The sequence below is a fragment of the Lynx canadensis genome, chromosome B4 (genome assembly GCF_007474595.2).
Source record: "Lynx canadensis isolate LIC74 chromosome B4, mLynCan4.pri.v2, whole genome shotgun sequence".
Lineage (NCBI taxonomy): Eukaryota > Metazoa > Chordata > Mammalia > Carnivora > Felidae > Lynx > Lynx canadensis.
Window position 1 is genome coordinate 48,704,756 of NC_044309.1, and position 24,610 is coordinate 48,729,365.

Consider the following 24,610-nt stretch of genomic DNA (forward strand, 5'->3'; position numbering starts at 1 on the left):
AATTGCCTGACTATCACTTGCAACTGCTATCTCTGATTTTGTCCTTTGTGGATATAAAAATCCATTCAAAACTCGTTTCCAGGTAACTGGAATTGCTTAAAGATTATGCTCACATTCCCCATGCCTTTCTTTTCCCCAGCTTTATGATTACAGGAGGCTGTAAGTGTTTCTTGGGTCCTAGCTGCTTTCTCTAACTCATTTGGTTTGTTCAGAGGTGGGTCTTACCAAAGCAGCAATTAGGGAGCCTGTCGAGAGCCTCACTGTTGCCATAATGTGACATTATGGTTGATATATGATCAGGAGTATGAGTTAAAGTCCTGAGCTGGTACAATTATACTCACACTACACAGGCGTATGAGTAAAAATCATGATAGTTCCCAGCCCAAATTTATCATGAGGTTTTGAGGTTCCATATCTTCCTGTTAGCAGGCAGGACTACTTAAACCAGTGTAGAAAGGTCCTTTAAACTTTTCAAGAAGGGAAGGCCAGTTTCCATAAAAATTATTTCTTAAAATCAATAAGGTTTTCCTTTTTATGATCTAAATATCAGACAAAATACTGCTTCTACATCATTGCTCTCTGAAAACAAGACAATCTGTATATAATGTGCCTGAACTCGGCCTTTTTCCCCCTGAAAACTAAATAATTTCACTTGTCATCCATTTGTCTAGAAGTCTATTTTCTATTCCACTCATCACATTATTGTTTTTTGGTTCTTTCAATTTTCCATAACACATGTGGCCTTGCCTACTGTAGGTGCTCAATAGATATTTATTGAACCGAACTGCAACCACAGACCTCAAAGTTGAATACATTCTACCAAATTTTATCTTTCAAAGAAGTAAAATAACATTTTGCTTTAGTAATAACTGATTGCAGTTATCTTATTTCTTTTTTTTTTTTTTTTTTTTTTTTTTTTTTTTAAATTTTTTTTTTTCAACGTTTATTTATTTTTGGGACAGAGAGAGACAGAGCATGAACGGGGAAGGGGCAGAGAGAGAGGGAGACACAGAATTGGAAACAGGCTCCAGGCTCTGAGCCATCAGCCCAGAGCCCGACGCGGGGCTCGAACTCACGGACCGCGAGATCGTGACCTGGCTGAAGTCGGACGCTTAACCGACTGCGCCACCCAGGCGCCCCGCAGTTATCTTATTTCATAGAACTTTCATTCTAGTCATTTTATGTTCCTTTATAGCATTCATTCGGTGTCCATAGAAGTCATATGAATTCTACTTTACAGAAACCTGCAACTCTGGCACACAGATTTTTAAGGCTAGTGTGAATCAGAACGATGTTGTTAAAGCTAGGACCAAAACTGGTTTGGCTAACCCTGAGGTCGGTTTCTCTGTGATAAAAGCCTCTTTGCAATGGCTCTACTTGGTCTCATGGAGGGCAGGATCTACATCTATGGGAAGAAACCAGGCTATGATTGAGTCCAGTATAATATAAAGCAATCCAGGATGGTATGTGCAAGGGTAGAGAGCCTCAAAGCAATTGCCAAAGATTCTCAAGTATCATGTCACCGATCAGCATCCACAAGAAGACATCTACCAACGGTGGTACTGTTTGCAGGGCATTGAGCCCGTCATCCTATTAAGAATTGTAGGTTGTCAGCAGTTTCACGGTACCATGGGGGTATGTGATGACAGTTCCCTTTGGCAGTCAATACAAATGTGAATCAAATCTGCGCTAAGAAATGTCATTTTACAAGAACTTACTGGTCTACATGCAACTGCGGCTTCAACCAGCAACCAGTCATAACTTCTGGTCTTGGTGAATCCACTTGAAACTCTGGGCCAACTTCAAGAGAATTGGGTAAGTTTACACCAGATAAGCAACCATTCAAAAAAGAAAGAAAGGGAAAGAAATAGGGTTGAGAAGGGTTGGGCCTATCACAAAATAGCTCTATGGTAGTAGAATATCCATTCATGAATTCATTCAACGAATACATACTGAGAACCTTCTAAGAATTGCCCAGATGCCAGACTACTTGTAATAATGAACTCGAAGGGTTCAGTTTCTGTTCACAAGGAGCTTAGGATCTGCCGAAGGGGGAGATGGTAAGAAGTGCTGTGTACCACATTAAAACAGGGTAGTGTGGGACAGTGTATAAGCAGCAAACCTTTCTCTGAGGAAGCAATGATGAGAGATATGAATCACAAGAAAGGATCTGCCATGAAAAGTTTGGGAAAGGGCATGCAAAGCAGAAGGAATAGGCAGAGACCAAATTATACAGGATTTTTAAGAAGATGGAGTTGAGATTTTATTTTGAGTGTAATAAGAGAGAATTTAAAGAATTAAAAATAAACAATCTGACATATTTAAAATAATCCCTCTGGTTGCTCAAGGGAGGAAGGATTGTTGGGTTACCAGTGAAGATAGGGAGACCGATTAAGGCACCATGTGCCCTAACTTTAAAAATAACATTCCCGGGGCGCCTGGGTGGCGCAGTCGGTTAAGCGTCCGACTTCAGCCAGGTCACAATCTTGCGGTCCGTGAGTTCGAGCCCCGCGTCAGGCTCTGGGCTGATGACTCGGAGCCTGGAGCCTGTTTCCGATTCTGTGTCTCCCTCTCTCTCTGCCCCTACCCCGTTCATGCTGTGTCTCTCTCTGTCCCAAAAATAAATAAAAAAAAAAAACGTTGAAAAAAAAATTAAAAAAAAAAATAACATTCCCGTTTTGGTTTTCTTCTTCAATATTACTTTGGCTATTCGGGGTCTTTTGTGGTTCCATACAAATTTTAGGATTGCTTGTTCTAGTTTCAAGAAGAATGCTGGTGAAATTTTGATTGGGATTGCATTGAATGTGTAGATTGCTTTGGGTAGTATGGACATTTTAACAATATTTATTCTTCCAATCCATGAACATGGAAAGTTTTTCTATTTATCTATATCTTCTTCAATTTCTTTCATAAGCGTTCTATAGTTTTCAGCATACAAATCTTTTACATCTTTGGTTAGGTTTATTCCTAGGTATTCTATGATTCTTGGTGCAATTGTGAATGGGACCAGTTTCTTTATTTGCCTTTCTGTTGCTTCACTGTTAGTGTATAAGAATGCAACTGATTTCTGTACATTAATTTTGTATCCTGCAACCTTGTTGAATTCACGTATCAGTTCTAGCAGACTTTTGGTGGAGTCTGTCGGGTTTTCCATGTATAATATCATGTCGTCTGCAAAAAGTGAAAGCTTGACTTCATCTTTGCCAATTTTGATGCCTTTGATTTCCTTTTGTTGTCTGCTGATGCTAGAACTTCCAACACTATGTTAAGCAACAGCGGTGAGACTGGATAAAGAATTTGTGGTTTATATATGCAATGGAATACTACATGGCAATGAGAAAGAATGAAAAATGGGCTTTTTGTAGCAACGTGGATGGAACTGGAGAGTGTTATGCTAAGTGAAATAAGTCATACAGAGAAAGACAGATACCATATGTTTTCACTCTTATGTGGATCCTGAGAAACTTAACAGAAGACCATGGGCGAGGGGAAGGGGGAGAAAAAAAGTTACAGAGAGGGAAAGATGCAAACCATAAGAGATTCTTAGAAAAACTGAGAATAAACTGAGGGTTGATGGTGGGTGGGATGGAGGGGAAAGTGGGTGATGGGCATTGAGGAGGGCACCTGTTGGGATGAGCACTGGGTGTTTTATGGAAACCAATTTGACAATAAATTTCATATTAAAAAAATAGCATTCTAATTCGGGGCGCCTGGGTGACTCAGTCGGTTAAATGTCTGACTTCGACTCAGGTCTTGATCTCACGGTTCGTGAGTTCCAGCCCCATATCAGGCTCTGTGCTGACAGCTCAGAGCCTGGAGCCTGCTTTGGATTCTGTATCTCCCTCTTTCTCTGCCCCTCCCTCACTCATGCTCTATCTCTCAAAAATAAATAAACGTGAAAAAAAAAATAAAAAAATAACATTCTAATTCAGTAAGTTCCACTGGAAATGAGGGCAACTTTTAGTTAAGTGGTAATAATGGAGATGAAGACAAATGGACAGAATTCAGGAGTTATTTTAGAGGTTGTGTCCATAGAACTTGCTTGTGGGGTGAAAATAGGAAATAAGAGAAAGGGAAATTAAAATTAACTCCTAGGCTTTACTCTTAAGCAACTAGGCTGGATGGTGGTACAATTCACTGAGACTGACACAACTAGAAAAACTAGAAAAGGAGTGACTTTGGGATAGGGTGAGAATCAAAGATTCTTCTCTGGACTAAAAAAAAAAAACAAAACCAAACTGAGAGGTCATCCAAATACAGTTGTCAAATAAAATGATTCTTGTTATGTGTCTGGAGATCAGCAGCGAATTCTGGGCTAGAAATATAAATTTTGGAGTGTCTAGATGAGATCACTAACTAGTAAGCAGAAATAGAGGAGAACCACTTCCAGCACTTGGACACTGAGCAGAGAGACTGGGAAGGTATAGCCAACGAGGTCAGAGAAAACCAAAAACAGAATGGATACACCATCACTGTCAAACTTCTGCAGTATCCTGACCACAGCTGTGTTCAGACAGGTTCAAGATAAGGAATCAGGTAACTTCAGTGCCAGGAGAGGTTTGGAGGTAATTTAATGAAACGTCCTCATCTGAGCAAGCTGCAACCTAGAGAAATTTGACTTCACACATTGTTGAGTCTGAGTCAAGAAACAGTGATTTGGCACTTTTTGTCCATCTGCTATTTATGTTTTCCTGGATTTGGAGTGTATTTTTTTTTCTATAAACTTCTTTTTTCAGTGAAAACTCCTAATAGAGAAGGAAGGAATTTCACACCCACTGTGTGGTTTTCTCTCTTCCTCTTTTGGAGTTTGGGTATTAATAAAATTGGCTTGATTTTCTTAATCTCAGTCATGAAAAACTTTATATAGATTAGAAACCTTTAAACATAGTTTGGCTACGGATAAGAAAGAATCAATATATTTTCAGGTGTTAGGAATTTGGGGCATATTACGATCTCTCTGTCATAAAATTTCAGTGATTACAAATAATTATTTCTATTTTGATGAAATGTAATTTCTTACTTAAGAAAAACCCAGCTATTATACAGTACTGCCCTTCATGATCTCATGCTCAGTTGAGAACATTTGTTTATTCTTATGTTGAAATCATTGAGTTAACAGTTTGGGAAATGGTTGCTTGGATATATGCAGCCCTTATTTTTGGTAAGAAGTGAGTGAAATGCTGTGAGTCATAGCCTACTGAAGTCTAATGTACCTCTCTCTATCCTCCTGTGCCCTTTTCTTGGATCATGTCCTGGTAAGTGACTACCTTGTTACCCCTCTCACCCCCCACCAAAAAGAAATGAGCTTAATAAGATCTAAATGTGAATAAATTGTGTCAATGTAGCACAGAGAAAAGGAAAGATGGATGGATGAATGAATGTATGGAAGGGAAGAGGAAAGTGAAATAAGAAAGAAAATATGCATATCCATTCTATCTCTCATCTATCTATCTATCTATCTATCCATCTGTCCATCCATCCGTCCACCCATCTATATTGACTGCCAGTCAGAAAAAAAACTAATAAATTAATTAAGCTACTATGCTTTAAAAAGTAATTTATTCTAGAGGCACCTGGGTGGCTTAGTCAGTTAGGCATCTGACTTCGGCTCAGATCACGATCTCATGGTTGACGAGTTCGAGCCCCGCATTGGGCTCTGTGCTGACATCTCCGAGCCTGGAGCCTGCTTGGGATTCTGTGTCTCTCTCTCCCTCTGCGCTTCCCCCGCTCATTCTCTGTCTCTGTTTCAAAGATACACATTAAAAAAATTAATTTATTCTATCAATCAACACATATTTATTTAGCATTTACTATGTGTTACATACTAATCTAGGTGCTCAGAATACAGAAATGAACAAGACTGACAAAAATTTCTACCCTCATTCTACTGGAGAAAAAGAGACAATAAACACAAATATAAGGACGTCAGATGCTGTGGAGGAAAATGAGGCAGAGAAAGAAGCATAATGAGAAGCAGAGTGCAATTTTTGTAGGCGGTGGCATAAGTTAAGCTTCACTGTGAAGGTGATATTTCAGTCAAAACCTGAAGGAGGTAAAGGAGTGAGCCAAACAGATAACTGGGAGATTTTGTAGGCATAGGCAACTGCAGGTGCAAAGCTCCAGAAGCAGTGGTATACCTGGAAGTTCAAGAAAAGATCAGGAAGGTAGTGTGGCTGAAGTGGAAGGAACGAGAGAGAGAGAGAGAGAGAGAGTAGTAGAAAAGAGGATAGAGAGGTAACAAAGGAGCAGATCATGTGGAGTCGTTGAAAAGACATTTCACACCAAGTGAGATGATATTCCAGTAGATGGTTCAAGGTAAGGAGTCATATGACCTGACAAGTTTCACAAGATGACTTTGGTAAGAATGGTGTTCAGGGATCAAGGTAAAACAGGAAACCAGGTAGATAAGATGACCTTACATCCCAGTTACCACACATAATACCAGTTTACACTGCTATAGATCAAAGACTAGTCATCCTCTTTTGCAATTCTTTTCTTCCCTAAATAAAAGTATTCCACTTTGGACATATTTGATAAATTACACAGTCACCTTAGAGTTAGGAGACTACTGCGTCTACGTAAATACGAGATTATACTTGCCTGTGCCAGGGTGGTTGCCGTGAAGGTGATGAGCCGTGAGCAGATTCAAAATTTATCTTGAAGATGCCAAGATCTTGGGCTTGAGCAGTTGGAAGGACAGAGGTGCTATTTATTGAGTTGGGGAAGATCATGGGAGAGGCAGATTTGGGTGAAAGATCAGAAGCTCAGATTTGGATGCATCCACATTTGAAGGTACCTGTTAAATATTAAAGAACAGATACTGAGTAGGCAATTAGATAAAGGAGCTTGGATTCTGGGAGATTTAAGGATTGGGGGTATAAGTTTGAGGGTCAGGAAACAGACTTGATGAAGTTATCAGGGAGTGAATGAAGAAGAAAGCATGCTATCCAAGGACTGAGCCCTGGCACTCCAATGTTAAGAAATGGAAATGGTGTGAGGGAACCAGCAAAAGAGCCGGAGAAGGAGTGGCCGGTAAAGGAAAAAGGAGCACAGAAAAGTGTGATGTCCAAAGAACCAAGCGAAGAAAGTACTTGATTGATCAGCTTATACCTGCTGGTAAGTCAAGTAAGATGTGGAGTGAGAATTGGCAACCCAGGAGTTATTAGTGATTCAGAAAGGAGGCATTTGGGTGGAATAGTGAGGGAAAATTATGCTAGTAAAAGTAATTCAAGAGAGGGCGCCTGGGTGGCTCAGTCGGTTAAGCTTCCACCCAAGTCATGATCTCACGGTTCGTGAGTTCAAACCCCACATCGGGCTCTGCACCGACAGTGGGGAGCCTGCTTGGGATTCTCTCTCTCCACTCTCTCTCCCCCTGCCCTGCTCTCCTTCTCTCTCTCTCTCAAAATAAATCAACTTTTCTTTTAAAAAAGTAATTCAAGAGAGAATAAAAGAAAAAAGGAAGACAGCTGGAATAACAAAACTTTTGAGAAGTGTGATTATAAAGAGGAGAGAAAATGAGCAGGAGCTGAGGATAAAAGAAGCCAAGAGTTTTTATTTGTTTGGTTGGATTTGTTTTGTCTTTCTTTCTATTTTTTTAAGTGGGTGGAAACAGCTTTTCAACGGCTAATCAAAATGATTCAACAGAAAAGGGAAAATTGATGGTGCAGGATAGTTTAGAAGGTGACACTCATTAAAATGATGTTCCTTGCTTGGGCCAGAGGAGACAGGACCCCGGGGTGCCAGTAGAGGGGGTGGCCTTAGACAGAGTGAATCTGTAGTAAGGAAGGGTGACAGAGCATAAGGCCGCCAATAGGGTAGGCCAGTCGGGTGAGAGCGATGATGGAAGCTTGTGGGAGATTTCTCCTACTGACTTCTTACAAGCGTGTTCTTTAGGTTTTCAGAGGACCATGATTGCCCTGCTACCCTTCTTGTATGGCCCTACGTGGCCAGCAGCCTTCATGTATGGTCCTACATGGCCAGCAGCCTCATGCCAGCATTAGCTTCTGGGTTGGAATGCCAGGCATGTCATGTTCCGTGGCTCCGTTCCTAGTCCTGTGCCTAACTGATGCCTCTTCTCAATCTCTCTCTCTCCCATTTCTCACTGTGGTCTCCTGAGTTTCACTGCCATTTCCAGCTGCCCACAGCCAAGCCACACAAAAAGGACATCCTTTTAAGGAAGTCCTTAAAAGCACTTCCCCTGCACCCCATGACGTGGACTGATAGGGCAGCAACTATGATGTAGTGATCTCAACGTATAAGCAACTGCCCATTGTGGAAAAGTTGCCCTTTGGGGAAAAAAGAACTTTTCGGAAAGCCCTATCATCCTCAGTTATATGGAAATAGATGGCAAACACCCACATTTTCAGGGAGGAATCCAGGTGTAGAACGACCCTTAACTAGGTGTGCAGAGGTCTGGATCCCAGTTTTTGTTTTTTTTAACATTTATTTATTTTTGAGAGAGAGAGACAGAGCATGATCAGGGGAGGGGCAGAAAGAGACACAGACAGAATCTGAAGCAGGGTCTAGGTTCTGAGCTGTCAGCACAGAGCCCGATGCAGGGCTCAAACCCATGAACCATGAGATCAGGCCTGAGCCAAAGTCTGACACTCAACCGACTGAGCCATCCAGGCGCCCCTGGATCCTAGTTCTTGTTCTCACAGACAAGTTGTGTTACCATAGAAAAGTGGGTTAAGCCCTCTGGATTTCAGTTGCCTCATCTACAAAGTGAGGGTCTGGACTAAATAATCTTTAATATTCCTTCCAGTTTTAAAGTTCATACCTGAGTTCAGAATAAAGGCAACAAGGCTAATGATACAATGAGGGTAGTGATCCTTTTCTAAGAATTTGGTGAAAATAACTCTTAACTAAATAAAAATGCTAAGTAAAAAAAAAAAAATCATATTCTTGGAACTAAAAAAAAAAGAGGAAGTTAGATATACTGTTTTGAAACTAAGTAAAGTTAAATGAAAGCTTTCTTTGAAAAATTCTGCTAATCGTTAGAAGTTAGTTGAGCTGGGAAAACCATAGAAACACCCAATGACTCACAGAAGGGGATGTTACACTTGCTATCATTAAGCCATAAAGAATTTATTTAAAATGTAATGGAAATCATGGGTATTTCTAATTCCTGAGAAAATTGTGTGTTTTCGATATGGAAATGGCCTAATTATAATGTAATATTTGCCTGAATTTTAAAAAATATTTCCCAATGTTGTTTTTAACTTTGCTCATTATTTATTAAAAGAATCTCCCTGGGGCGCCTGGGTGGCTCAGTGGTTTAAGCGCCTGACTTCAGCTCAGGTCATGATCTCGTGGTTCGTGAGTTCGAGCCCCACCTTGGGCTCTGTGCTGACAGCTCGAAGCCAGGAGCCTGCTTCGGATTCTGTGTCTCCATCTCTCTCTGCCACCCCCCACCCCCGCTCGTACTCTTTCTTTCTCAAAAATAAATAAACACTAAAAAAATATTTTTTAAAGAACGTCCCTAAATTGACAAGAGAATAGGCTTAGTAAACTTCAGTTCTAACACAAGTTTCTGTTGTTTAATATAAATTTTCATCTTCTTAATTTCATTGCATATCAGTCTGAACTCATTATGAATAATTTCTCTACCACTTTGCTTTTTCTTTCGAATATTTCTTTCTGTTGCGGATGTTGTTTTTGACCACATTGGACATACTTTATGTGGCTGACACTGTTTAAGTCCCAGGTGTTTTCTTTGACCAAGTTGAATATAAGTTACACGGCTTACACTGCCGAAGGAGGAACTGCCTGCCTTGAGGAAAATAAAAATAGATGTAAAAGACATACAATAATATAGATGTTGAACCGTTCTTTGTTATCTGAAGAGGATACCAGCAAATTGCTGTCACTGATACCGAGGATTGAAAATCGATTTTGTCATATTGACCGTTTTTTTACAACATGTTTTGGTTGAATTCCTCTTATCACCAATGTCACACATTTGTAAAACTAATGGGCCCTCACGGATATAATCTTGGCCTCATTAGCATCATTCTTTCGGCAGCTAAACCAATGGGTCACATTAAAATAAGAAACAATGTAATAATTGTCAGGAAAAGATGGTTTTTAGGCAATAAATACATTCTATTCTTCTCCAACTCTAACTATTACACCTGACTCCCTCTGGAATTTCCTAGGAAAGGAAGAAATTTGCTGCCAGAACAAAGAATAAGAATCAGGCACTAGCTCATACTTTACTCAAGGTCACCTTCACTCCCCTGAGATCCTAGGGAACAGCTTGAGCCTCTCATAATCCAATCTAAATTAAATGGTAGAGGTAGCCTTACAGCTTTCCTTTCTGCCCATGTTCTGTGCATTGTATTTAATTTCCTTATAAAATTAGGTTGGATTCCCCACTCAAATAGGACAGGCACTGAAAAGGAGAGAAGAGAAGGGAAGAAGAGGGCCAGACAGTTGAGTATAACATCAGCAACGCTAGAAAGCTGTTCAAAAATATTTTAAAACAAACAATTCTGTATCTCTACCTTATTTTGTAAAAATAGTACATCTGTCTCCTTTCCCCATATCCACAGTCTCACAACAAACATCGTGGACTCTGAAATGATTTTAAACAAAAGGAAATCTGACATTATGAAGCAAGGGAATTTTGAAGGAGTTGAGATTTCAAATGTCACTTTGGAAAGTAGACAGTGATAGTAGCCAGGGGGATTTCTATAGCTAATATCTACGTGGCTCTTTATATTATATAAAGAGTTTTTGTGTCCATCGTCTTAAAGCTCATTGACTCTTCATAAAATCATTGAGGACTCTCTATCCCTCCCTTTTATAAGCTAGACTATATTTGAGATTTCGAATAGTAAGAGACTGTATTCATTTGCTAGAGCTCCATAGCAAAATATCACAGATCAGGTGGCTTAATCAATAGGCATTTATTTTCTCACAGTTCTGGAGGCTAAAAGTCCAAGAAGAAGATATCAGCAGGTTTGGTTTCTCCGAGACCCTTCTCCTGGGCTTCCAGGTGACCGCCTTCCAGCTCTGTCCTCACATGGTTTCTTCTCTGAACCCATTCATCTTTGGTGTCTCTTTGCCCAAATTTCCTCTTCTTATAAGAACAACAGTCAAACTGGATTAGCGCCCACCCTAAGGGCATCACTTCAATTTACCTGTTGAAAGGCCCTATCTCCAAATACATTCACATTTTTGAGGTGCTGGGGCTTAGGTCTACAACATAGGAATGTGAGTGAACACAATTTAGCCCATAACACAGACCAATCAAAAGGCGTTTGCATGTCATTGTATTCCCTATCACATGAAATTGCCTGGACAGTATTTAGCCACCACTCCCTTTTGGTCTCATGCCCAAGGATGGGAAACAGAAATCATCTAAGTCATGCTAGGCTATGGAGTTTAGCTGACCTTGCCTTCTTATGAGAGGAGATAGACAGCAAAAGGGGGGCCTCTCTAAGCAGCTTCTGCCAAGAATTTCCACACTTCTGCTCTACCAAGCAAGAAGGAATGCTCTAACCCCATCCTGTACAATTGAAATATAATGAGAGCCATATATGTAATTTTAAATTTTCTAGTGGCCACGTTACAAAATACTAAGAAGAGATAGGTGAAATTGAGTTTAATATGCCTATTTAACCAAATATATCCAAAGTAGTATCACTCTAATATGTAATTGATATAAAAAAATATAAATGAGATATTTTTATTCTTATTTTGTACTAAGTCTTCAAAATTCAGTCTGTCACTCTTATAGCACCTCTCAATTTAGACTAGCCATATTTCAAATAGTCAGTAGCTGTATGTGGCTAATAGCTACTACTTTGAACAATACAATTCTAACATTTAATACATTTCCTGGGGCAGATGTTGTCTTGTGTAGTGAAATTTAATTAGAATCCCTTCTTAACCCAATTACACCTCCACTTATGAAATATTGCAGTAATTTTCTTTGTTTGGAATAGCTGAGTGAAATTTCTCCCCAAAACAGCTAAAGAAATATACCTATCACAAAAATCCTAAACAGTCCTCAAACAGGTGATTTGTGTATGTTATTCATTGACCTACAGAGCTAATATGCATATATCTTTCAGAAAAGAATACTGAGATAATGGGTGCAGTGACTTTGGAATCATCTCTTGCCCCTGCATAACACCTGAAAGGAAAAATTTGTTTTGTGGCTGGCCAAAGGAAAGGAAAAATTTGTTTTGTGGCCTTTGGAGATTTACCTGAGGATCCAACTTGTCACCTAGATTCACATTTTTTAGCCAGACCCAAAGAAACCTCTACTCCATTATTAAAGTCATAATCTTTGGACCACTGAGAACGCTTACAATTCATGGCAATCTTTGACTCTGCCACTGAAAGCTGGTAATTTTAGCAACACGATCACTGTAAAAAGGCAGAGGACATCAAAATTCAACCCCAATGTGTCTGATCTTGCCTGATGCTTAAATCTTAACAGCTCTGATTAATGAATCTTGACCTGTGGTTTAAATCAGTCAATAGATAAGATTTATTGAGCAATTTCAGGTGACTAGTTCAAGGTGAAGACAAAAATAATTTATAACACATGGTATTTGTTCTCAAAGAATCAAATGGGACCTAGTAGAATCAGGACTTACTCACGTAGATCAAATAGGGTAACAGAAGGTCAGAGAAGGGATAGATCATCAAAAGACAGAGTGAACAGGTAAGGCTTCAGGAAGAAAGGAAGACTTTTTCCTGATCTTAGGATGATCCAAATAGAAGGAAAAGTACATTGAAGGGAAATATATGAGTTGAGTAAGAGTACTGCTTGTATGGTAGTCAGTGAGAAAATTGGCCCTACCAAAGGAAACATTTCTGGGTAGGAAGGATGGTGATGAAGCTGGATGGGTAAATGTGGCTGATGTAAGTAGGATCTTCAAAATTTGGCACGTTTGATGTGTTGCAGTAGACATTGATCACAATAGATTATTATGCAGATAGGATTTAACATGAGCAAAGTGGTATTTTAGGTGATTTATGCCTTCATTGACAAATAAGAAAGAACTGATTAAAAGCAGGAAAAAGAATTAAAGGTCTGTCGTGTTGATTGATAAAGTGTGATGACAAAAGCTTGAACATGCAATATAATAAAAAGAATAGATAAAAGGAAGAGATGACAAGAATTATTTGAAGATATGCTATCAGGGACTGAGAAACCAGAGGAAAGCCTCGTCAATTGAGAGAATGGTGTTGCTCGTCAGAGTATCAGTGGTTGGAAAGCAGATTGATTTCGGGAAGGCGGAAGACTCAAGGTCTATTTTGACCCTATGGAGGTTAAGGCAGTAGTGAATTATTTGAGTAAGCAAGGATGATAGGTGATTGGAAATACACGTGTAAAAAGTTGGGTCTGGAAATTGAGACCTGGGTGGTATTCTTGTTGGATAGCTAAACTGATTTTTTTCTACCCATCAGGGGAAAACAAAAACAAAAACAAAAACAAAAAACAAGACATAATGTCCTAGGGAACCTAATCAGTTTAAGAGGCACTCTGAGGAGAAATTCTGTCTTGTGGATTTTGAAAAGAGACATAACCAAGGTTCAGCCCAAAAATCATCCATCTCTGCCCCCAGACAACCCTCACTTTTCTCCAAAGATTCAAGTTCTATGAGAGTCAGAGGACCTATTCTCTGACTCATACCTATTGGCAGTGACAGTTATAAAGGATGTGAGAAGTGGAAGCTGACCGCTATGTTTCATCAAGTGGACAATTCATTGCAAATGAGAAGGGGGTCCTGACATCTGTTGTGAATCAAACCTGCCCGAGGCTTACCCCCTCCCTTTCCTTCTTCAGCTCTTCTGCCTAACCTCGTCAATTGGCTCTAGAAAGAAAAATGCTTCTTTTTAGTTGCACACAAATTTACGTTGTCTGGGATAAACCATGAGAAGAATGGTTCTGACATACTTCCTGGTTCTGAATAGGGCCATGAGGATGGTATTCTAGAAGGAAGGTCTAAACCTTCCCCCACAAAGATAATGTATATGTCAAAGGAGTGAAATGGCCTTCAAGAGCTTCTTCAAGCACTACTAAAAGCCAGGAGCTAGAGGACAGACTTGGGGGCATGGGACAAATAATAAAAAGAAATCCAAGTAACGAGCAAACAGTTTGGGTAGTTGTCTAACAGGGACATGCAGGTGGTCGGAGTATGATGTTTCATGAACCTAACAGCAAGATATGTGATATGTCAAACAAGCAATGTCAAGGAGGTCTGACAGGGGGTAACAGGGACTCTGGCATAAGCACTGGGGTTCAGGCATAGCACTTTGCGTACTGGAGGAATTCAAGGGAAAGACAACACCCAAATGATAGGGCATGGAGAGGAGAGTAGGAGAGACTCAAGAATGGGGGATCAAGACAGCAAGATCACTTCCTAAAACTGAGGAACGGGCAGGGGTTTGGTCTCAAGCCAACAAATCCAGTGACTCAGTTACTGGAAATGAGGATGAAGGGGCATAGTTTCCTTGACTAATGGATTAATGTATTGATCAAGATGAAGTGTCTAAAAGAGTTAGGTAAAGAAATCAGTCCTCTAACATTTTGTTAACCATCCAGTCCCCTTCCATAATCCTTTTCTTTAAAAAAAATCATATGTACTTAACTCTACCCCTCTTAATTTCAACTACATTTTCAAGAAGCCATTCTTCTGACAAAATGATTCCAGATAGTCTCCAGCAGGTTTTTGGCTAAGTACCAGACTGAATGTCTGCATTAGAAGGCAGCAAACCACTTTCATTTTTCTCAGCCATTGAAGTGCAGATTTTTGTGTCTCCTACAGAAAGTCTGTATTATCAGGGCAGTGCTAGCTCCAATGCAGATGACATAAAAACTATTAATAGATTATGTATATAATAAAGCTGAAGTAGAAAACAGAAGTGCTCCAAAAAGAGAAGTATAAAATGAAAGGGGGAGAAAAAGGCCAAATCCTCTGCCTTCTAAGTTAGGTGACCACTGTCTTTGTGAAAGGACATATTTCAAAAGCAATATAAAATTTTGATGGTGCTCTCAACTGCCTGTATTTGGTTTTTGTTTTTGGCCTATTTTTATCCTGCCAATCAGTGAAAGAAGAAAGAATATATTAAATTAAAATAAAATTTTAAAACTCTATCTTTGCTCAGAACCAGCTCCTCCAAAATCACTCTTTGCCGTGAATAAAACCCAGACTTCAGTGACTTTGCTGTGGGTGGAAGAGGGAGTAGCTGATTTCTTTGAAGTCTTTTGTCAACAAGTTGGCTCTAGTCAAGAAACCAAACTCCAGGTACTGTACATTTTGATTTTTCTTTTCTGAGTTGATTTTGATTAAGGCTAATTATCTGAATGAAGTCAAGTCCTTTATTTGTTTAAACTATAGAAAATGAAAATTGTTCATTTGCGCTTTTGTGTTTCAGTGATAGAAATTAACACTGTGCTTAGAATAAGCCTAAAATGTAAGAACCAATTTGCCAAATCGCAAAGTTTATTTTCCTCTTTGCATTAGCTTTTGTCTCTAGTTCTTAGTTACCCTGGGTCCTGAGGACTTAAAAGGGTTCATTTTTCCTATTGCCATTAAATCGACCAAAGGTATAGACACTGCCATATAAAATATAATTTAACAAATATGAACTGATTGCCAGTTATGTGAAAGGCACTATATGTGATACAAATGGTAGAATCAATACTGGCCTTTAAATTTTTTTTCATGTAGTTATGGATATTGCATCAGTCTAGAAATAATTAAAGTAAAACTCAAGTGCCATAGAGAGATCCATTCTCCTTAGAGAATTTAAAGAAGGGACTATTTCTAGTCAGTAAGGAGGACAATTTCGCTTGGGAAAATGAAGGCTGAGAGAGGTGATTGTGAAGGCTTTAGAATCACAAACAGCAGATAGAATGACTCCTGAGTTATTCACCAGGTCAAAAGGAAGGGAAGGAGGGAGATGAACCGGGAGCTCCCAGGGTAACAAAGCCACAAGAAAACAATTTTTTACAGTCAGACGTGGAAGGAAAAGGTCAAGTGTGTGAAGGATGTCACAAAATGCAGGGTAGAGACTAATTCTATGAACATGAATAATTGATGCTTTTTAAATAATGCAGTTCATGAGATTGAAAAGAAGAAAGGACTTCTGGGAGTGGGAATCTTTTCATACAGAATGTTAAGATAATTTGCTTTGATTTCTTTCCCCTTTTGATACTCTCTTCTACAAACTTATCTCTTTTTGATCTATACTGAACAGCTAATCTCTTTTTCTATTCAAAGAATCCTTTTTGGAAATAACTGCTTTGTCAGTAGTGGATTTTCTTCTCTGCGGCTATAGTAACATCTTTCCTCAAGAAAACAATGGTTATGTAGCTGCTTATTACAATTGAGCCTTTCCTTAGAATCATTCTTTTGTAGGACAATAAAAGAGGTGGGGTTGGAAATAAGTGCTGATGGCTGTCATCTCTTTAGGCAGGAGTGTTTCAGATCCCTGTTTTGAAAAAGAATGTTATGCTGGCTCATCTTTTTATATTGTACTGTGGTACTTGTCACTGGTCCAACCACTGGCCCAACAAATTAACAATCTGTTCTACTCAAGAATAAGTTAACATCAAATGTTTTTGAGAACTCAAAGTTGCTATGCCTTTGGTGGCTGCTGTTTAAAAGCTGAGAATGCAGACAAAGGGGGTAATGTCTTTAGTAGACCAACAACCCAAAACAAATATATCATAGAAAATAAACACAAAAGATTCTTTTTTAAAAACATTTTTTAATGTTTATTTAGTTTTGAGAGAGACAGAAAGAGAGAGAGAGAGAGAGAGAGCAGGGGAGGGGCAGAGAGAGAGGGAGACGCAGAATCCGAAGCAGGCTCCAGGCTCCCAGCTGTCAGCCCAGAGCCTGACGTGGGGCTCGAACCCATGAATCGTGAGATCATGACCTCAGCCAAAGCCGGACACTTAACTACCTGAGCCGCCCAGGCGCCCCAAAAGATTCTTAAACATAGGAAAAGATGATCAAGTTCATTTATGGTAAAAGAAATGCAAAATAAATCTACAATGAGGTACAATTTCCACCAATATGATTGGAAAAACTCAGAGTTTGCGGACGCATTGGATTGGAAGCAGTAAATGGGAACAGGTGTTGTCCCACATTGACAGTGGCAGGATAACATGGAACATGTCTGCAGAAGACAGTATGTCAGTAGCTTTCCAAATGAAAACTACACAACTTTTTGACCCAGCATTCAACTGTTGGGAACATGAGTATACATATATGTATGCACATTCACATATCTACACACATGCAGGTTTTGTGTATGAAGGTGCATGTGTACACATGCATACACACATACATATATTGAGTGTGTGTACATATATGTTTGTTCCCATAATTTAAAATTATGTTCACTGTGGCATTGTTTGTAATCGGAAAAAATCAGGGACAGTGTAAACATTCCTCAGTAGGGGACTGGTTAAATAAAGTGAATTCTACAAAGCCCTTGAGAAGAATAAAACAGCTTTACCTGTGCTGACAGGGGCAAAGCACCGAAATATACTGATAATCAAGGTAAAGAGTAAGCAGCATGATGTGTGAACTACATTATCACTTTTGTTTAGCTGTATCTTATGTTTTTACCTCCATAAAATATAGATGGGAAAGAAAAAAAAAAAAACATGCCTGACAACAACGGCTCCATCCGTGGAAGAGAACTCGGTAGATAAGAAGTAGTGAAATAAGGAAGCTTATTTTTCATTGCTATCCTTTCGCATCTTTTAATTTCTTTACTGTTTATATATTACCCACTCGGCTCTGAAAAATAGTTTAAAAAACAAAGCAGGTGGAGATAATATAACATTGATCTTATGTTCTGCATCTCCAGGAACCGATTTCTGTTTCCTCTCACGTTGTGACCATCTCCAGCCTCCTTCCTGCCACTGCCTACAACTGTAGTGTCACCAGCTTCAGCCACGACAGCCCCAGTGTCCCCACATTCATCGCTGTCTCCACAATGGGTAATTCCTGGCATTCGTGGAATCCGGTGTCTTTGAAAGTTTTATCTTTGTATTATTTTTTTAAGTTTATTTATTTATTTTGAAAGAGAGAGCGAGAGTGCACAAGCAGGGGAGGGGCAGAGAGGAGGAGAGACAGAATCCCAAGCAGGCTCCACGCCATCAGCACAGAGCCTGATGCGGGGCTCGAACTCACAAACTGTGAGATCATGACCTCAGCTGAGATCAAGTTTGACGCTTCACAGACTGCGCCACCCAGGCACCCCCAGAAGTTTTATCTTTTTAGATTTTCCTTACATTTTCTTTTCAAATATATGTACTCTGTACTTCTAATAGATCCATGCTCCACTGAAACATTCCAGGCTGCAGGGTCAGGGAGCACGTACTTGCCCTTACCAGCTATGTGATTTAGGGAAAGATATTTACTATCTCTGAGCCTCTGCATTTTCATCTGCGAAAGTGGAATCATAATATGTGTACCTCGTTGAGCTGTTTTGAAGCCTAGAAATGAAATACGTAAAGCTTTGCACACATAGTGTGAGTGATAGCTGCCACCATCAACTCCTCCATCGTCATCCTCCTGTCCAGCAGTGGTCACAGTGCCCTGATCGATTGGGGCTCATCTGTTGTCCCTCAGCCCTTAGCCGTCACTGACCATGTGGTGACAATGCTAAATTACTGGGTCAGAGCAGGCGAGTTTCCAATGAAGCCAAACTGTAAGTAGGGAAATTAGAAATTAATGAAAGGTCTGGAATAAGGGAGTTTTCCTTTTCCCCTTCTGAGTTCTATTAAATGTGTTGCTCCCCTGTTTGTTGGAGTCTGATTCTGCAACCTGAGACCCTCAATGAAATCTCCTGTAATACAAACTTTCACTGTCACAAGATCCCTTTACTGGGTTATTTTCATTTCTGTAGCATTCATCATATAGTTGTTTGTTTTCTGTTTTGAATTTTTATTTTTCCAGAAAAGAGGACAAAAGTGGACCTGAAAAGTATATTAATGGTCTGTCACTTCTGTGTCCTTTCCACCATTCTGTGTCTCTTCATGCTTACTATTCCCTGTCATTGCTACCAGAATATAGCAAAAACAGGTGACACTATTAAGCTTATTTACAAGTAAGGAAAACGAGACCCAGAGAGACAGATAAAATAGCTTCTCCACATGACAGTTAGTAGTCAAATGAACCCGAAAAAGGTCTCCTGACCATGAGTCTAATGTTCTTTGTGTTCAGTTACTCTGCCTGTGAACAGGAATCAAGCTGGCCCAAATGGGAAGTGGCAAATACACAAAGGTTTATGGATTGAATGTGGTGGCCGGTTGTGTGATTTTATGATCAATGCTGAGGATGGTAGCAGTCTTTCCTCTTGGGTCCACCATAACGAATTTCATAAAAACATGTGACACGTAGTCCCCATTGTTAATATCTGGCTCTTCCCTGTAGTGTGATGAACTAGGCAACGCGCAGTGCCATAGCAGCCCTTATATAAAGTATATGCAAGGGACACAGCCCCTGTTCTTAAGGGCCCCACGACTTAATAATCGGTTTCATCTCTAGAGTTGTGCAGATGGGAAACCTCTCAACATATGGCTACCGATCATCAGAATGCCTGCTTCTAGTGATGTGTTAAGTGTTGCAGCAGATGGTAGCTTGCTAATGCCTTTTTCATATACGTTATTAGTTGCGAGTGCAATATACAGTTGTGCTTTCTGCCTTTAACGTCATAGGCGTAACGCGAAAACCTGCCCCTCTCCAAGCTTCTGAAAATGTGAAGCAATAATAACGTGTGATGATGACCTCTAGATATTTTGATTTTCAAAAGAATTTAAACGGTGGTATAGGCACTATTCACAGTTTATAATTTCCCTTTGTAAGAACATTCTGAACAGAAGCTTTGGAGATGGACTCAATTCCTCTAGGTACCTGAACACCGCTTATCAAACTGCTTTGCTAGATTATATTTGACCAGGAGGAGGTCATTGTCGGCTTGGAGAAACACCATTGTTGCTCTTGTTTTCAACATCATAAGTTCCATGGTGTTAAAAATCAATGGAAAACGACGAGTGGTTCTGTTAGCTTTGTGTAATGGAAGTTTGTAATGAAAATGCATGGCTTTTCTCTTTAGTGACAGAGATGAACCCCAACGTGGTGGTCATCTCCGTGCTGGCCATCCTCAGCACGCTGTTAATTGGACTGCTGCTCGTGACCCTTATAATTCTTAGGAAAAAACATCTGCAGATGGCAAGGTAAGTTAAGTTTGGTTAATCTTTTACCCACGGCCTGTAAAGTTTTTTAATTTATCATACGTGTATACTTTTGCAGACCTAAATTTTATTAGCGATAAGTTTCATTTCAGTTTTCAGTGTCTATTGTGTGTGTTTTCTAGGTAGACTTTTAAATATTAGTTTAGAAAACATTATGATGGGGGCACCTGGGTGGCTTAGTCAGTTGAGCGTCTGACTCTTGATTTCAGCTCAGGTCATGATCTCATGGTTCATGGGTTGGAGCCCCACGTCAGGCTCTGCACTGACAACGCAGAACCTGGTTGGGATTCTCTCTCCCCCTCTCTCTCTGCCCCTCCCCCTCTTGCTCTCTCTTTCAAAATAAATAAATAGACATTAAAAGATAATAATGCTAACAAGAAAACATCACAGTGAAATGGCAAAGCAAAGGATTGTTTATACAAATCCAGATCTCCTACTCTCAATCTTGTCATTTTAAGAAACGCATACAAAGGGATCTATTAATGACGTTTGGATATTTTCAAACGTATTTTGGAGTCAAATAAAGATCTATGGCTACTTAGTATGATTAATGAAAGGAGTTAATATATGGAGAGACCACAAGAAAGAAAAACATCCCTCTCTTCATCAATTCTGCCAAAACTGTCTTAGAAAACATTTGCAGAGTCTATGATCAGGTCCATTCGAGGCCCCCTCTCAGTTTTGTTCCTACTACTCAGACTTGCAGGCAGTTTTCATTTTTCTTGCAGCCGAAAAAGACTTTTGATTTATGACTTTGGTGATTCCCTATTCCTTTGACCACTGATGCGTTTCTTATCAGAGCACATTCTCAAGTACTTTCGGTGGTCCCCTATATTATCAGAACAATCCATCAATTCTCTTAAAAACTGTTGTTTAGTTGAGTACTACAGGGTTTGGGAAATTTGATTCAAATTTATATTTACCCATTGGGAGCCTGCTGAACTGCCAATCAACATCCTTTTTCTTTCTCAGAATTCTATTATTTACATTCATAACTAAATGTATCCATCCAATAATGATTTAATCGGTGTCTTATATGGCACAATTAAATAAAAATCAGACATCTAAGTTGTCCACTAAGCACTTAGAATATAGGTGGAGATATGTACCTAAATAAATATATTTGGGGCTCCTGGGTGGCTGAGTCAGTTAAGCATCTGACTCCTGCTCAGGTCATGATCTCAGGGTTCATGAATTTGAACACTGCATTGGGCTCTGTGTTGACAGCTTGGAGCCTGGAGCCTGCTTCAGATTCTGTGTCTCTCTCTCTCACTCTCTGCCCCTTTCCCACTTGCGCTCTCTCTCTCTCTCAAAAATAAAATAAACATTAAAAAAAATTTTAAGAAAATAAATAAATAAATGTATTTAAAGGTATAAACTGACCTGCCCCAGAAAGGAGATAAAAATGAGCTTCTATTAACGTAGAGAAAAGAGATTAGTCTAAATATAAATATCAAACTTTTTGAATGTTGTCATTTAAAAAAATCTTAGAAGGATAGGGAAGAAGGTGGTACCACATTGTGGCTAGAGTAGAGAGCTCTAAAATTACACTCCTTGGGATCAAATCTTAATTTACAATCTATGTCACCTTGTGCAGTTCACTGAAATTTCATTTATTCATTAAAAAATATTAATGGACACCTGCTATGTGTCAGGCTCTCCAGATGCTTGGGAAAACAGATGAGAATTTCTGCCTTCATGGAGCTCATATTCTAGTGGAGGAGGTAGATAATAAGTAATATCAATAAAAGTAAAAAGATTACATGGCATGTGAGCAGACAATAAGAGAAAAATAATAGAGCAGATAAGGGAAATTAGCAGTACAGGCATAAGGAATACGTGTAGAAGATCTCTGGGAGGTGGGTGAGTCTCACTGAAAGGATATCTGAGAAACAATTTGAAGGATATGCGGGAGTTAGCCATGTGTTTTCTAGGGGAAGAGTAGAAGAAAGAGCCAGTGCAAAGGTCCTGAGGCAGGAACATGTTCAGAGAGTAGTAGGAAAGTTAGTGCAGCTAAAGCAGAGGAAATGAAGGAAGGTTTAGCAGGAGATGATGTCAGATCATGTAGAGCTTTGTAAGCCATTGTGAGGACTTATACTTTTATCCTGAGTAAAGGACAGACTTATGCTTTTATTCTGAGTTCAGGACTTGGGGCAGAAGAGCTGCCTTACATTAGAAAACAATCTGTATTGAGGGGCACCTGGGTGACTCTGTTGGTTAAACGTCCGACTTTGCCTCAGGTCATGATCTCACGGTTCGTGGGTTCAAGCCCCGCATCAGGCTTTGTGCTGACACCTCAGAGCCTGGAGCCTGCTTCAGATTCTGTGTCTCCCTCTCTCTCTGCCCTCCCCTACTCGTGCTCTGTCTCTCTCTGTCTCTTAAAAATGAGTAAATGTTAAAAAAAATTTTTTTTAAGAAAACAATCTGTTGAGACAAAAGCAGGCATATTAACTGGGGGATCTATTCCAGTAATCCAGGCAAGAGATGGTAATAGTTTAGTCCAGGATAGCAGCAATAAAGGTAGGAAGAAATGATCAGATTCTGGATATATTTTGAAAACAGAGTCATTAGCTAAGGAGATTGGCTAACAAATTGCACGTGAAATGGAAATGAGTAAGGGTCAAAGATGACTCCAAGGTTTTTGGTCCTAGCAACTGGAAAGGATGGAGTCACCACCAACTGAAATGGGATTCCAGATGAGGATTTCAGAGTTGGAGGAACATCAAGACTTTGGTTTTGGAAATGTTACGTTTAAGATGATTTCAAGTGCAGGTGTGGAGTGGGAGTTGAACACAAAGGTCTGGTGTTCAGGAGCGAAGTCTGGATTAAGGATATGACTTTGGGAGTTGCTAGCATATAAACAGTATTAAAGCTATATAAAGCTGGATGAAATTCTCATTTACTGGAGGGAGTGCATGTAAATTAGAGAAGAGGGTCCTGGATTAAGCACCAGAACAATCTAATATCAAGATTTTCAGGGAAGAATAAAAAGATAGGAGCAAAGGAAACTGGTAAGAGGCACCCAGCGGAGTACAAGAAAAACTAAGAGATTACGTGCCCTGCAAGCAAGGGAAAGAATGTATTTCAAGAAGATACGGGAATAGCCCCTAGGTGAGTGGATGGTTAGGAGCAATAATGCAATCATTGGGAAGCATGCAACAAACGTTAGCTCGTAATAGTAACAGTGGTGGGGGTGGGGATAGGTATAGTAATGGATGTAGTGGCATTTCTGAGAATACTATCACAGGAGCATTCGTTGTGGTGCACCCAGCAAGATATTTAGAAGTGGATCTACCTCAGCCAGCTAGTCATTAGAGCAGAGATTCTTAACATTTTTTTTGTGCTGCGATCTTTTCTGGCAGTCTGATTAAGCCTGTGGATCTCTTCCAAGAATAATGCTTTCTTTTTAAGTGCATAAAATGAAATACATAGGATTAAAAAAAAATTAATTATATTAAAATATGGTCATCAGACTATTTTTAAAAATGCTTTACATGCTTTTTTATAAATATATTAGATAATATATAGTACGATAATTTTGTGTAAGATGTCCAATAACTCTCATAATTTCATCAGAGTGATGAATATGAACAATATTTCAATATCTGCAGCAGGTTCATTATGGAAATATGTCTGCAGTTTCTATGGTTTAGCGATTTCATCTCATCAGTACTGATGATATTATTGTGGCTTGTTGCCTACTCTAATAGTTGAAGGAATTGCTGAATTTCAGTTAGAAATTTAGAGGTGGTGAAATTAAAGATGAACTTTTCCCCTACTATGTTCTAGAGCCCTAAATTCTATCCTTAACCCCCAGAGTAAGAACCTTTGAATTATAAGGTAAAGTAAATCCTATATATAGGAAATTGACATAGGAAAATTAATTGATGGTGTGTAATTTATAGCACAATGTGATATAACAATATATTAGTGTACTTTTCAAAGAAGAAAAATGTTCCAGGCACCTGGGTGGCTCAGTCGGTTGAGTGTCCGACTCGGTTTTGGCTCAGGTCATGATCTCATGGTTTGTGAGTTCAAGCCTCTCATCTGGCTCTGTGCTGACAGCTGAGAGCCTGCTTGGGATCCTCTCTTTCCCTCTCTCTCTGCCCCTCCCCCTGCTCTCTCTCTCACACACACACACACACACACACACAAAATAAATAAATAAACTTAAAAAAAATTTTTTTTAAAAAAGAGAAGAAAAATGTTTTTAGAACACTGTAATAAGAGCAGGCAGGTAACTAAAGTGATTAGTACGTGTGCCAGTAATGTCAAAATCCCTTCTTCAGTTCTGACTAAGTCAATCAATTTCATATAGGGGGGAAAATGAGATGCATGAGCCCAGTAAGCTGTGTTGTTTATCCATTGACA

The 24,610-nt window shown here is 39.5% G+C and overlaps 1 protein-coding gene across 1 annotated transcript in view; it reads left to right on the plus strand.

Annotated features, from left to right (window-relative positions):
* The window catches only part of PTPRO (protein tyrosine phosphatase receptor type O), a 113,625-nt gene that overhangs the window by 45,703 nt on the left and 43,312 nt on the right, over window positions 1-24,610 (plus strand). Inside the window, exons 13-15 of the mRNA XM_032593773.1 lie at window positions 15,130-15,269; window positions 17,848-17,980; window positions 20,101-20,221. Of these exons, the coding sequence (XP_032449664.1) occupies window positions 15,130-15,269; window positions 17,848-17,980; window positions 20,101-20,221 (394 nt within the window). The remainder of the gene's footprint in view (window positions 1-15,129; window positions 15,270-17,847; window positions 17,981-20,100; window positions 20,222-24,610) is intronic.